Source organism: Chelonia mydas, chromosome 5 (genome assembly GCF_015237465.2).
Source record: "Chelonia mydas isolate rCheMyd1 chromosome 5, rCheMyd1.pri.v2, whole genome shotgun sequence".
In the NCBI taxonomy this organism is placed as follows: Eukaryota; Metazoa; Chordata; order Testudines; family Cheloniidae; genus Chelonia; species Chelonia mydas.
The window spans coordinates 110,244,310-110,259,747 of record NC_051245.2 but is presented as its reverse complement, the minus strand read 5'-3'; the positions used below and the strand labels follow the sequence as shown (position 1 = coordinate 110,259,747).

The 15,438-nt window shown below is 45.5% G+C and overlaps 1 protein-coding gene across 1 annotated transcript; it reads left to right on the top strand.

The window, feature by feature from the left end:
- The first annotated feature begins 7,596 nt into the window (after positions 1 to 7,596).
- Positions 7,597 to 8,097, top strand: LOC119566685 (interferon beta-like). The gene has a single exon (XM_037903077.2). The coding sequence runs from the start codon at positions 7,597 to 7,599 to the stop codon at positions 8,095 to 8,097; it is 501 nt and encodes a 166-aa protein (XP_037759005.2).
- Positions 8,098 to 15,438: the final 7,341 nt, after the last annotated feature.

Sequence of the window (15,438 nt, the reverse complement as noted above, 5' to 3'; positions counted from 1 at the left end):
CACTCCCTGAATCAGTTTTAGTTTGGTCCATTCTCTCAATAGTAGTTTACCCTCCGGGTTAGGTGGGACAACCGCAGCTGGGCTTCGCCCCTCCCTTTTGGCAAGTAGTGTATCACGAATGTCAATATCTTGTCGCTGGGCTTCTTGCCAGTCAGCCGCATTGAGCATGGGCAAAGGAGATTGGTCTAAGGCAATATAGTTCACTGAAGCAGAAGGCATGCATTCAGGGGGCAGGCCCAAAGCTTCTGCAACACATCCCTGAAGGCTCTCACGGGCCTCTGGCTCTCGGCGACTCACACTGCAAATAGCTCTCACTCCATCTGTGGGTATCACAGCAACTTCTGGAGCCTGCGGACGCCTGGACAATGCATCTGCATCTACATTGCTTCTCCCTGATCGGTACTGAATGCTGAACTCATAGCTAGCCAAGGCGGCCACCCATCTCTGCCCTGTAGCATCCAGCTTAGCACTTGTTAACACATAAGTCAGTGGATTGTTGTCTGTCCACACCTGGAACTGAGCACCATACAAGTAGTCTCGAAATTTCTCAGTGATGGCCCATTTCAGGGCCAAAAATTCCAGCTTGTGGGTGGGATAGCGAGTTTCACTATCAGACAATCCTCGGCTGGCAAAGGCTACAGGTTTACGTTTGCCTTCCACTTCCTGGTACAGGACTGCTCCCAAACCCTCCAAACTGGCATCAGTATGCAGGATAAATGGTTTGCTTGGGTCAGCAAAAACTAGGACTGGAGCATGAGTTAGGCAAATAATGATTTCTCGAAAAGCCCTTTCACATCTCTCATCCCACCGTGGCCCAAATGGTTCAAATGGGCCATAGTGTCTCTGCACGGGGGGCTTTGGGGACCTCCCCTTATTCTTGGACTTAGATTTGTTCTTGCTGGACTGATGTCCCCTGGTAAGATCATTCAGAGGCTTTACAATTGTAGCATAGTTTTTCACAAATCTGCGGTAGTAGCCACTAAATCCGAGAAAGGTCTTGAGTTCTCTGTAGTTACTTGGACGTGGCCATGTAGTGAGTGCTTCTATTTTATCAGGATCAGTACTCACACCCTCTTGGGACACGATGTGACCCACATACTTCACTGAGGTTCTGCAGAACTGGCATTTGTCAATTGAAAGCTTCAGACCATAATCCTCCAACCTATCAAGCACTTTAAGAAGTCTTTCTTCATGCTCCTCTAAGGTTCTTCCAAACACAATCAGGTCATCCAAATAAACTAACACTTGCAGTAAATTCATGTCTCCCACAACTCTCTCCATGAGACGTTGAAAGGTGGCAGGTGCTCCAGAAATCCCTTGGGGCATGCGTTCAAACTGATAAAACCCTAATGGGCAGATGAAGGCTGTCTTCTCCTTATCTTCTTCTCCCAGAGGGATCTGGTAGTATCCACTTCGAAGATCCAACACAGAGAACCACTGGCTTCCCAGCAAACAGTCTAAGGCATCTTGCACTCGAGGCATAGTGTACTGGTCGACCACAGTACGGCTGTTTAGGGTGCGATAGTCAATACACATCCGGATTTTCCCATTCTTTTTACGTACTACCACAATGGGTGAGGCGTATGGGCTGCGGGACTCTGTAATGATGCCATTCGCAGCCAGCTCTTGAAGATGATGTCGCACATCTTCCATCTCAGAGAGAGCAATCTTCCTAGATCTCTCCCTGAAAGGTCGAGAGTCATGGAGTCTGATATTGTGTTCTACTCCTTTTGCACATCCCACATCCCACTCATGCAGTGAGAACACCTTGGATCTTTCACAAAGTTTCTTCCTCAGGCGATCTTTCCACTCCTCGGACACTGGTGAATCTCCAAAGTCAAACTTTGCTGGGTCTATCATTGGAACTTGAGTTTCCCACTGGGGGGTTACAATTGACTCGGGCTCAAAGAGGTCTGCTATCTTTTGTCCTTGCTTCACAAAAATATCACGACTTGTTTCATTAGCAATCAGTATAGTCACCTCTTCCTGGGCTTCAGCAGGTAGGGTTATGACTCCACCAAGAACCAGCACTCCTTCAGGGAGCCCTCCCTCGGTCGGCTGCTCTACCACTGCTAATGTTCTCTTACTGCCTTTCAGGCAGGTACTCATGACAATCACCTCCTTTTCTGTCATTGCAGGCACCACTAAGGGGATCGGGCCTGTGTACCTCAATGCTCCCACCGGCAAATCAGGCATCACTCTTTTTGCGTCCTCAATTTTTCTGTAGGCTGCGGCACAATGTGTGTGTATCACCAAGGTATTCAGGTATTGGTCCCCTGCTCGTTGTCTGCAGTAATCTGCAAGTACCTTAAAGAGGCTGGAGTTGGTCCCTATTAGCACGGACACATCAGAGACACCTTTAGGGTCGGGGCATATTAAAGCTGCAGTGTCCACCTCCTGTCTTACCCCAGCGATCTCTTCTGGGAATTCCAGGTGTACAATGACATACCCCTGATACGGGTATTCATCCATGCTGAGACCACACAGGCCAAGCCCTGTCAAGGGCTGTATAGGCAGATGCATAAGCATCTGCTGGTAGAAGGACTGGAATATGATAGTCACTTGGGATCCCGTGTCAAGCACTGCTCTACATTCTGTCCCTTCAACCTTTACAGTGACCTCTGCTCGAGGTCCTATCAATCCTGGTGGGATTTGGGTGGCATGGTTCTTCGCAGGGGAGCCTCCAAACCCTGCAGGCCTAGGCGGCTCCCTTCCCAGGCCCTGGGGCCGTTTCCCGACTTTCCCCAGGTGGTCCTCAGCTTTTGGTATACTAGCGGGGGATTCTCTGCATTCTGACACCTGGCAGCAATGTGCCCATCCTGGCCACACCGGTAGCAGAAGGAGGATTGCCCTTTCCTGTGTTGCCGGGGTGGGGCAGAGGTTCTAAATGTAGTCTTCTGGACCGCGGTAACGCGGGGTTCCTTGTACCCTGAAGTCTTTGCTGAATCGATAGTATTCTCTAGTTCAGCCACTTTCTGTGTCAGGACCTGCACTCGTTGGGTAAGTTCCTCTTGAGGATTCACCATCAGCGTCTTGGGCATTCGTATGGATGTTGTGGCAGTTGCCTGGGGTGGCTGAACCTCCCAAACCTCACCAGCTGCCTGCCTCTCTTCCTCCTCTCGGACCTCTTTTATCAGTCGAGAGTAACCCGGTGGATTGTCTTGGCGCTCCCTTAATCGAAGGTGGAGAAGGATTGGGTTCTGATATTGAATTCCCCTCACAATCTGAGCCAATCTAGTCCGGTCCATTTGCTCAACCGCTACTGCTCCCCTCATGATGGCTCTCTGTAATAATTTCTCCAACCTCTGCATGTAGGCAGAAACTTTCTCTCCCTTCTGTTGCCTGGCATTGAGGAACTTGCAATAAACATCCTCTGAGCCCTCGGTTCTCCCAAAGGCATGATCAAGGGCCTCTAGGCAGTCCTTTACCTTGACCCCAGGGTTACTGAGCTTCAGGGTGCGAATCACATCTAGGGCTGGCCCCCTGAGGCACTCTACTAGTCGCCTTCTCTTTTCAGCATCAGGTACTGCCCACTCCTGCAGCATTTCAGTGGTGTGTTCCAGCCAGGGTTCAAATGCTTCCTCCCCAGGTATTGGGGTGGGACCCCCAGAAAACAACCTTAGTTTACGATAGGGGCTTGACTCAGGATGGGGTGGCACAACCTTCTCTAATGCTTGCCCCAAAGCCTTCACCCACTCATCAGGTGATGGAGCAGCCTCCCGGGGTGGGACTCCTGGGTCAAGGCCCAACAGACCCGGCATATCAGCCAAGGTCTTCCCCTCTTTCCCCAAAAAGGCTGACATTTTCTTTAAAAACTCCACTTCAGAGGCAGGGGCTGGTGAGGGCTGGCTCCCAGTAGTTATTACCTTCCACTCACCATCTTCCACTGCTATCGTGCCTGGAACCTGTAGAGGGTCCACAGCCGACGGCAGTTCACACAGTACCGCAAAATCTCCATCCTCCCTCACAAATATGCGCCCACGCATTTTACACTTACTCAGGTACTCAGTGGATGCCCTTAAGGTAGGCTCTATCGAGCCTTCATCGAACGCCTCCGGCACCCCGGTCACCAGGACACAGTTCCTAGGGTTAATATTCATCCCCCTGCACCAATCCTCTAGCAAATGTAGAGCCATTATACAAACTGTAATTTCTTTCCCAAATATAACAGATCAAAACAACAACAACCAGATGCTGGGTTTTCCCAATTTAATGACTCACCTAAGATGTGCTTGCGAGGGGTACTGACCCAGTCTTATCCCGGACGAGCCCCCAAAAATGTAACCCTTCTGCCAGGCCAAGTTGATAGCAGCAAGGGCCGGGTTCAGTACACAGGGGTTCCCTCTCATCAAAGTAAATACAAAACTGGCTCGAGCCCCCACCCAGTGACCTGGGAAAATCTTACACACCCCCTGGGCGCCTCAATGAGGCAATACTTCCCCTCTCGCAAGCACAGAGTCTCGGTGTAGTAGAGAATCTTTAATAACATGAGGTAAACGACATCAGCGTTAAATTGGGGAAACACCACAACTAGTGTTCATTAACCAAACCATGAGCAAAGACCCACCCCAGAAAATTGGGCCACCTCCTTTCCCTCAGGTTCTTGAGTCCCAGAACCCAAACGTCTCTTGAGTCCAGCAATCCTCAAATCACCCAAAATCCAAAAAGTCCAGCCCCAGAGTTCAAAAGTTCATCTGCAGAGTGTTACTCCCCAGTCTGGCTAAGATATGCCTGTGTGTGGGGGAAAGAGGTAAGGGGTACCTTACGTGTCCTGAAGCTGACTGCCCCACAGGGCTCTGCTCTGCTACGCTGTCTCACGAACGGCTCTGCTCCACCACGACCGGCTCCGCTCTGCACAGCTCGCCGTCTCACGAACAGCTCCGCTCAGCTCAGCTCAGCTCGCCGTCTCACGAACAGCTCCGCTCTGCACAGCTCGCCGTCTCATGAACAGCTCCGCTCTGCACAGCTCGCCGTCTCATGAACGGCTCCACTCAGCTCCGCTCGCCGTCTCACGAACAGCTCTGCTCAGCTCCGCTCGCCGTCTCACGAACAGCTCTGCTCAGCTCAGCTCGCCGTCTCACGAACAGCTCCGCTCGCCGTCTCACGAACAGCTCCGCTCAGCTCCGCTCTGCACAGCTCGCCGTCTCACGAACGGCTCCGCTCAGCTCCGCTCGCCGTCTCACGAACGGCTCCGCTCAGCTCCGCTCGCCGTCTCACGAACGGCTCCGCTCAGCTCCGCGTCTCACGAACGGCTCTGCTCAGCTCAGCTCGCCGTCTCACGAACGGCTCTGCTCAGCTCACCGTCTCACGAACACGCCGCTGTCTCACGAACAGCACCACTGCACTCTAGATCTTCTGGCTCCCCACTACTTGACACAGTGCTCTTAGTGATTTCAGCTCTTAGTGATTTCAGCTCTCAGTGATTTCAGCTCATAGTAGTGGGGGCCTTAGTGCTGGTGCACCATAAGGCCAAAGTGAATGCAGCACAGTGCCTGCAGCAAGACTCTTAATAGACCCAAAATTAGCTCTGACATTCCACAGTGGAGAGAGACAGAGGTGCAATTGGTGCTTCAGGCCCTCACAAAGGGGCCCACACCACCAGGTACTAATACCTGTCTCAAGTCTCTCTCAATTCACAGAGTTTTGGAACCCATGTCCCTTGCCTAGCGAGTGCTACTCAGTTGATGGTGAGTCCCTCCATCATAACAAAAGGCCAAGTACAGTTCCAAGCACAGTTCCCATAATCAGGGTAATAACAATTTACTCTTCCTGCCCCAATAACAAAGACACTGGGGATCCCACAACAGCCAAAGTGACCATTTGGGCAGTTATGGCCTCATTCTAGGCGGGGTGGGTGTGCCTATGCAAATTGAGATCAGCCCCTGAAGTTCTTTTCCACTACTTGCCACACCTCACCACCAGATGTCAGGGTGGAGCCCATCCTGACTCTGCTTACACTTATAAAAGTGCAGGAAGCTTTGGGAGACTCTAACCAAATTAATATGCACAGAAATGTTTTCATGGTTTCTTCATGTGATTCTTCCTTTCCAATTTCAGTGAAAATAGTTTTCTTTTTGGATGAAAACACATTTTCCTGCCACGATGGCAAAATCCAGCACAACAGTCTGTGCTAGGGGAAGAGAACCAGAAAATGAAATGTGACCACAGGAAACAAAGAGGCTGAAACAAAGCAGAAGAATTTCCCTGCCCATGGAGAAAACAAAAAAGTTAAAAGAAGGAACTAGCAAAAACGGTGAACACTGATTTTGATTTTTAAAAAATTCTTTGAATGACTATACCAAGGGACATGCCTTGTTAAAAATACAAATCAGGACTTCTCTTCATAATCTCCTTCTGGCCGCACTGTAAATCACAATCATCCATGTGGGTACCTCTCTAGTATGTGTAACTAATTGCTCATCCTCTTTTACGAATTACCCTCCATTTTTCACCACTGACAGCTACTCAGAGTGACCAATAGGACAACATGTTCACACCATCTAACTGCATCGATTGCTCAGCTACAGTATATACATTGAGATCTGGAAGTAAACAAAAAATGAAAAAAGGTTCCATTCTCTCAGAGCTCACTCTCTATCTCCTGTGTTTTCCTCGAAGGAAGATACCGATATTTTCTGGTGTCTACATATTAAGTGTGCTTTTCAGGTTGCATGACTGAAGTTGTAATTTACCATTATTTTTGGGAGGCCTAACATAGGTGCTGCCATACCCCCTGGCTTGAAGTGGTTTCCTTCATATTCACGGTTTACAGTTTGGTTCAATGGCTCTCAACAGCCCCACTACACAAACTGTTCCAGCTCCCCTGAGGCCAACCCTTTCCTCCCACTTCCTCCAGGCCTCAAAACTTTAAATATACCTAAACTAGTTTTCGCAAAAAGAAAAGGAGTACTTGTGGCACCTTAGAGATTAACCAATTTATTTGAGCATGAGCTTTCGTGAGCTACAGCTCGTCAGCTGTAGCTCACGAAAGCTCATGCTCAAATAAATTGGTTAGTCTCTAAGGTGCCACAAGTACTCCTTTTCTTTTTGCGAATACAGACTAACATGGCTGTTACTTTGTAAACTAGTTTTGTCTGTCAAATGCAGGAAGTGATCAATGAGAAAAGTGTAGGGTTTGATGAACTGGCGGTCTTCTCACTACCACTTCTGAAGTGTGGATGATCTTATTAAATTAGATCTTTAAATTAAGGCATCATGAAAAGCCTGTATGTATGTGGATCCAGCATAAGTGAAAGGGGTTTGGTCACTTTCACAACAATACAAAAAGGAGGAAGCGTGGTAAAAGAATCTAGAAAGCAGTGAATTATACAGAAAGAAAAAGAATGAACCCTCCAGGAGGGAAAAACCTTTAAAAAAAAACCAGAAAATGATGAAACAAAAATTCTGCAGCCAATTATTTAAAATCAGAGACATGAAGGAAAGACACAGCAGTCTACATAGGACCCTCAACAAACTCCAGGCTCAAGGTTCACACAAAGAAAAGAAGTGGAAGACATCAGCATGACCACCAGGTGTTTGCTGCACATTTGCCTCATACTGCTCTTTTCCACTGAAATCTCATCTCAGCTCTGTACCATGCTTCACTTCCAGCAGAACAAAGTGAACAAAGAGAGCTTGGAGCTTCTGGAGAATGTGAGCGGAAATCTCCCCTCACAATGCATAAATGAAAGGGCAGCTTTCAAACCCACCCAGGATGTCCTCCAACTCCCAGTGGCCCAGAAGGAGAATGCCAAGGTGGCAATTCAAGAGATCCTCCAAGAGATCTTCAACATCTTTAGCAAAAACCTCACCCAAAGTGCCTGGGATGCCACTTCCATAGTCAGGTTCCAAAATGGCCTTTACCAGCAAATTCAAAGGCTGGAGGCATGTTTGAGAGCACAGACAGAGAAGGGCTTAACCAACCCGGAAAGTCAGGACCTCCAGATCACCAGTCGGAGAGTGAAAAAATACTTTCAGGGGATAGATGCTTTCCTGAAAGAAAAGCAATACAGCCTGTGTGCCTGGGAGATCATTCGCGTGGAAATACACAGATGTTTTGTACTGATTGACAAACTCACTAGAAAACTTCGTAACTAAGGTACAGTAGAAAACTTTTCCCTGGAGTAAATGAATTCACATTAAGGTAATTTATACAGCTGAACAGAGATAACGGATATTTTATAACTCTGCTTATATAAGGCCTGATTCTTCTTTTATAGGATCAGTGGCCAAATCGCAACTGATTTCCATGGCAGCAGCTTTAGGCTCTTCCTGTCCTGTCCTGGAAATGGATTTTCAGTGACATGGATTTACTTTTTGGTGTTTCTACTATTGTTTATTTTTGCACATCTTCATAATCTCTCACATATCAGTACTGTTGTGCAGTAGGGAAGTGGCAGACCATGCAACAAAGTACACATATGTGGAATCCTTCGGCACCTCACCAGCACTTTGTGGTATGGGAGGGAAGGAAGTATCATTATCTGATGACCAAAGTACTCTGACTTTGACATACGTAGTGTGTTTCTACAATTATCAGCATGGCTATTAATTAATCTGTCCTCATGAGAACTATTTCTACTATTCCAAGGTTTGAGAAGCTTACTAGAGACTTTTTAAAAAAAATATGAACGTACTAAAAGACTTGCGAGCTTACGTGTGGAAAAGATATTGTCATTTAATTTCTTGAGATCAATTCAATGAAAATTATATTTTTTCCCTTTGTGTTTCAACTATTTCCGATTTCATTTCAGCTCTGGATGCTGCAACTACTGAGGTGAAGACAGACGGGTGCAGTGGAATCCCTCCTCTCTGCAGATTCTTCCCACAGTGACGTCTTACACTCCATAGTGCTTGACGTATTACGCCGTACATTCACTCTCATGAAATTCCAACTGCACAAATTTCATTTTATGTGATAATATTCTGTTCATTTACTCAGGTTTAAAATGCAAAATGAAGGATATCAATGCAAAAAAGTTACAAGACAATTAAGAATTTTAAAAGAAAGGGTTGGACCTTAAACATTGTTGACATTGTGTGTTTGCTCTATATTTCTATGGTTCATCTCTTATCTGTTCCAATTTCACCTCTGAACTGTAACATGCAGTATAACCACAGTATAACAGCATAACACATGTGAACTGGAACAGCTTCCGAACAAGCTCCCTGAGGCGGGAGTTCCGTTCAGAGATTCCAACATAGACTCATCAACCAGCTGGGCATCTGGAGACAGGTTTGGTTGTAATGATGGAAAGCGGGACTCTTTTACCAGGATGGAAGGACAGACCTTCAGCTCACCAGGATGAAGGTGAAGAGATACCAGTTATTTCCTCTAGCAGACAAGCAGTTCAGCATCAGCGCTGGCAAGAGAATCCAAGCGGAATTATGCAGTTTTCAACTACAGGACAAAGTCACAAAGAAGTTTAGAAATTAAAAATACCAACCTTTTTAGAAGGACTAACTGAAATCAATGAACATTTTAGACATGATTTACAATGAGATGCAGTGGAATTTTAAAAGCTGTTGCGACTATTTATTCTATTTGTGCATTGTGGAAACAGTTTCAGGGCATTTTATGATATTTGTAACAGGATATTTATATCAGTCTATTATTTATTGCTCTTATTTATATTTTATCGTAGATTAATTGGAATAAATTATTATTTTACACAAAATGGCAACAGAGTGGTAGTGATTTGGTTAAAAAAAATCCAACCAAAAACTCTATTATTGTTCAGCCTTAAAACCCCAAGTCCAGAAAGTACTTATGCACGTGACTTATAGTATGTGACCCATCCTACTGGTAAAAAGAAAAGGAGTACTTGTGGCACCTTAGAGATTAACCAATTTATCTGAGCATAAGCTTTCATGAGCTACAGCTCACTTCATCGGATGCATACTGTGGAAAGACAGTATGAAGTGAGCTGTAGCTCACGAAAGCTTATGCTCAAATAAACTGGTTAGTCTCTAAGGTGCCACAAGTACTCCTTTTCTCTTTGTGAATACAGACTAACACGGCTGTTACTCTGAAACCTGTCATCCTACTGGTGTTCATGCTTCCAGTTGGGAACATACTTAGATACATGGATGAATCAGTGTGCAAGTTCACTGTACTTCCATAGGAAAAAAGGAGCTATGGAGTATAATTAGTCTTTCAACTCTAACAAACTGTGCACCACACCTGATCTCTGCCTCTTCTTCCTCTGCTACTTTTTCCTTGGTTGTTTTTCCCGAGCAGATAACTTCTTCTTGTGGATGTTTGGTGGAGTAGATGTGCTGGAAGAGGCCAAACTACTGCTGGGAGTGGGTGCGGGGGGGAGAAGAAGGCACCAATCTAGACAGTATACACCTTCAAACACACACCAGTTAAGTTACCATTTAATTAGCTTGGTCATAACTCCATCAATCAGGTTTGTGTGCCTTCACATACCACCTCCCCACAATACATTTACAAGCATCACCCCCGCCCATTAAGTGTGGGCTTCCATGAATGCTCATCATTTGTGTGTCCCACACACACATTCGGTTCCATCATTTTTGTGTGAGCACAGCACAGACAAAATTCATTCTTGAGTGCACACCAGAAACAAAATTACATGTGTGTAATGAGAGCGGGAATAGGGCGTTAGAATGAGGATTATCAAAGCTTCTCTGTCACCTCTAAAATGCAGCCCCCAGTTTGGGGGTGTCAAGCTTCCTTCCCCACTCTGAACTCTAGGGTACAGATGTGGGGACCTGCATGAAAGACCCCCTAAGCTTATTCTTACCAGCTTAGGTTAAAAACTTCCTCAAGGTACAAACAGGGAAAGAGGCCACTTGGAGAGGTCTTCCCCCAAAATATCCCCCGAAGCCCTACACCCGCTTTCCTGGGGAAGACTTGATAAAAATCCTCACCAATTTGCATAGGTGAACACAGACCCAAACCCTTGGATCTTAAGAACAATGAAAAAGCAATTAGGATCTTAAAAGAAGAATTTTAATGAAAGAAACAGTATAAGAATCACCTCTGTAAAATCAGGATGGTAAATACCTTACAGGGTCATCAGATTCAAAACATAGAGAATCCCTCTAGGCAAAACCTTAAGTTACAAAAATATACATTCCATTCAGCACAGCTTATTTACCAGCCATTTAAACAAAAGGAAATCCAATGCATTTCTAGCTAGATTGCTTCCTAACTTTTTACAGGAGTTCTGAAGAGCGTTCCTGATCTGTTCCCAGCAAAAGCATCACACAGACAGACAGACAGACCCTTTGTTCCCCCCCACTCCAGCTTTGAAAGTAACTTATCTCCTCGTTGGTCATTTTGGTCAGGTGCCAGCAAGGTTATCCTAGCTTCTTAACCCTTTACAGGTGAAAGGGTTTTGCCTCTGGCCAGAAGGGATTTTATAGTTCTGTATACAGAAAGGTGTTACCCTTCCCTTTATATTTATGACAGGGGGAATACATCAGTATCCAGGAACAATACTGAATTCTTCTGAAAAAGTCTAACTGCCCCGAAACCTATTCTGTGCCACAAAAGAGAAACTATTCCCACTCATGCCAGCAGATCTTGAATTAAAAAAGGGGCCATGCTGAGTGGAGAATTCAGTTGAGCTCTTTGACAATATCACCTGTATCATAAGGTGCAGCCAATGCCTGTGGGGAATCCCAGCTCCCATTTCTTAAAAGAGAGGAAAACTGTGTAAATATCCCCCACTGAAGTTCTCCCACATCCTTCCAATGGTGGGCAGGAAGGAGGAGGAGCAGGTTGGACCCCAGCCTTCCTCATGGAAGTGGCTGTCGTTCCATCTCCACACTCAGCAGATTCTATGGTTTCTGCACCGATCAAAAAGGTCTCTCCAGACACAGAGATCTGCGGCATCTGTCTCAGCTCTGGTCCCATTAGATTCCCTGCCCCAGTCCTTTCAGTGCCAAAGAGTATTTTCAGAACTACGATCCACCTACACAAAACTTGGTGGAGAGGTGGACCCTCACTAGATCTGATGCCACCAGCAGGTTTATCACTATAATTTCACTCCCCCTCCAGGAAAGAGCTGAGAAAGGAAAAGGAAAAAAAAAATAGAAATCAGCTGTTGCCACCAGCTAAGTAAAAACCCTGTGAAAAAACCTCGTAAGACAACAAAAATACAACCCTGTTCTTAAAAAAGGTAAATATTAAAAAAAGAGACGGAGAGAGAGAGAGAGAGAAAGCTAACTGCGTCTTTCTAGACATTTCCTGATCTACGTAGATATCTGGGGTTTCAAATGAGTAGTTTCTAGGTATGATACTGATGATAGTTCATACCGGGCCCCGGGCTTCTTAGAGCATAGTTGCTGCCTTCTCGAACTCTCCAGTTGTGAGGTCAGACAGACAGATAAAGGGAGAGTTTTTCCTCCATTTTAAGAAGTTCCAGCATGGTGAGCACTCACTTCCTTTCCCTTTTGCTTTGCAGAGACACTTTTTACCCCTTTACAGGTAAAGCAAGTAGAGAACAGTTGCTACAATGGATTTTACATCTAACTGGCTGTCCATATAAGGGAGCTACCTCCCCACCTTCATTTAGCACAACAGCTTCACAAAACTTGCGCCCACCGGCACCGCTCTGGCCTTGCGACCACCAGTTAAGCCGTAGGCTCCTCCGCCTCCTGTATTTTCACCTCTTGGAGACTCCAGCACGCCTGTCTCTCACTCATCCCCCTTTGTTTTGCTGCTCTCCAGTCAGTTACTGCAGGATTCTCTGTCCACGCGGTGCACTTTGATTCCAGTTGTCGCGGAGTCACAGGGCGATGCTCTGGAACTACTCCATACGAAGCCAGTCATGACTCTGGGAGAGCATGCCTCCTCTCTTTGAGCATACTGTTTCCAGGGCAAGAAGCTTACACAGCTTCGACCTTTCTGGGTCTGACTTTGGAGTATTCATCTCTCTCTCCCCATATATATATGAATTTTATTGTCAGGCTCTGGCTCTGACGCTATTACACCAATCACTGTAACTGACTTCTACTTTGGCTTATCTGTTTTCTTCTAATAATATTGAGCCAGCCAATGGTGCCAGGCTGCATTCCATGAGCTGAGGATCTGGCCCATTGGTCTCATGTTGGGCCAGATTCTGCCACTCTTAGGTTGACTAGTCCAATACCCCACAAGCAAGCCCCACTGAAATCAGTGTTAGTGGAGTGTGGTATTACTCAGTGTGAGTAGGGGTGGCAGAATCTTGCCTATTTTGTCTAACTATTCTTTCTACTCGTAGCAATGTAAATTAAAGGCTGTTTTCTAAATACTACACTTTTTAAAGTAGATTTTCGCCCTGCCTAGTGCGGCTGCCATCTTGTCCTTAAGATGCAGCATGTTACAGTCACTATGTTTTCTCTGTCATGGAAAATTTCTATTTGTTCGGTCTTTGGGCCCAATTCTGAGAAGTGCTGAGCACCCACTAGTTCACTGGGAGTTCAGGGTGCTCAGTAGGAAGCGGTTAGTGCCTGTTAGGGTAAAGCCCTTTCTGTGATGTTTTTCCTTGACCTGAAATGAAAACAAATCTAGACTGAAGAGTATGTTTTACTCTGTGAGTATGAGCATGAAAAACATCATTCCTGTGACTTGGAATCACCTTTGCCATAGCCTGTGGAGGTTCTTCACCTTGTGTAAGATTCTGTGTTTAGATAACAACTATAGCACCTCTGTCTTGTCTATTTATGTCCTTCTGCTTGCACGTCAGTCCGTGTTCTGATCCTGTGTGTCATATCAGTGCACTTACATCTTCTCAGACATTATACAAAGAAGTATCTCAGAGATGTTCAAGGAGCAGATTGATACCATACAGATTTATACATGGGGAGAATTGATGCATTCTGACTTGCATATTTAGTATATATTTTTGAAAGTCATAAAATTTCAACATAGAAGAAAATTTAACATTTTATTATTTTGCTAATGTCAGTTGCATACATGCTGCAATTATCTGTGGATTTGACCATCACCCGCATGACTACACAGTCAAGTAATTGAAAACAATCAACCCACCAGATATGAAATTGTTCTTTTGTGAAAGGAGTTGTGATGAAAAGCGTTGCCACGTTGTCAGAAGTTCAGAGGAATAAAGGCCAAGATGAGCTTGTCTTTTAGCCAAAAAGCTCCCCAAGGTTGGAAAGCCCCTCAAGGGAAATTAGGATTAAAGGGGTTTATTTCATGGCCCTTACTGGTTATCTAGCACAGTTTTGGTCTAACAGGGAGATGAAGCTGTCCATAAAAGGAAAAGTACAGGCAAGCTTGACACAGACGAAGAGAGAAGAAAAGGAGGAGAAACGATGTGGGAAATATGCCATGAATTTTGTTGTGGTGCCATAGTTCTTAGATGAAAAGTAGGAGTAAGGGAAATCTAGAAGATAATTATTTAGACCTGGTTGGAAGATCTGTTATTTTCTAAAAGCTATTTATGGACTGGACAGCCCAACAGCATTTGGCATTTTATAAAACCTCTAGCTTTGTGAAACAGTTTTTATGGTGGTGGCAGTGTTACCCGGGGTTCTTTCAACCCAAAGCTCTTGGTAACTTTTACTGTGTGTGAGCTGCTGTCAGGAGATAAATCAGGGGAGACACGGCCGTCCGAACGATAGATGGCTGGCACAAACAGAACAAGACAAGAGTGCTTTCACTTAAAGCTAAACTTTACTCAGTCTCAACCAGGTTAGTAAAACACTCCCAACCCTTGATAATTATCCAAGCTGAGTGTGGCTCTCGAGTGACACAGCGGCAGCCTGTCTGCCGCTGGAGAACGCAAGATACATCCAGAGAGAGAGTCCCGTCCTGAAGAGTCCCACTACATCAAACTTTTCCCCCTTATTTTACACATTATAAAACAATGACATGTTCCTTAAAGAAAACTTGTTAAGCAAGCGGTTTCAGTGGTCAAGCAAGAGGTTTTCTTCTGATTATTGATTACCCAGGTGTGGGTTTTTCCCAGAGTTTGCAGCCTTGAGGTCCTATTCGACATTTCTGAGTGCACATCCTGCTCTTCTAAAATGCATGTATCAGCAACTTCAACACGATTCTTATCAGGAAGGACACGGGGTTGAGCTGCTCTTTCTATGGCACCCAAATGCCCCACCCCTCCTGCCTTGGTCAAGCTGAGGCGGCTGCATGGCCACTTTACAGCCTGCTGACATGACACACATGCAATAAGCAATCGTGGTTTAAGGCGCTTTCCTGGTTTGCCAAAATCTCCCCATACAGCAGGACAATAAACATAACAGTGTCTAGTAGAATGGAGAAAACATCCTCCCCAAAACAAAAACGGTGGAACAGTAAACTGGGTGCCTTGTATAAATATACAGGGATGAACATGAAGAAAAAAGACACTAAAAATTGGGAAAAGAAACCACCACAGGAAAAATATCTCTCGCTTTCCCTGTTTTTTGACAGGTGGGATATGAATTTGCTCCATGGTTAAGAATCAA

What these genes read in the sequence shown, in the direction of transcription:
- LOC119566685 (XM_037903077.2), top strand. Translation starts at nt 7,597, where the DNA reads ATGCTTCACTTCCAGCAGAACAAAGTGAACAAAGAGAGCTTGGAGCTT.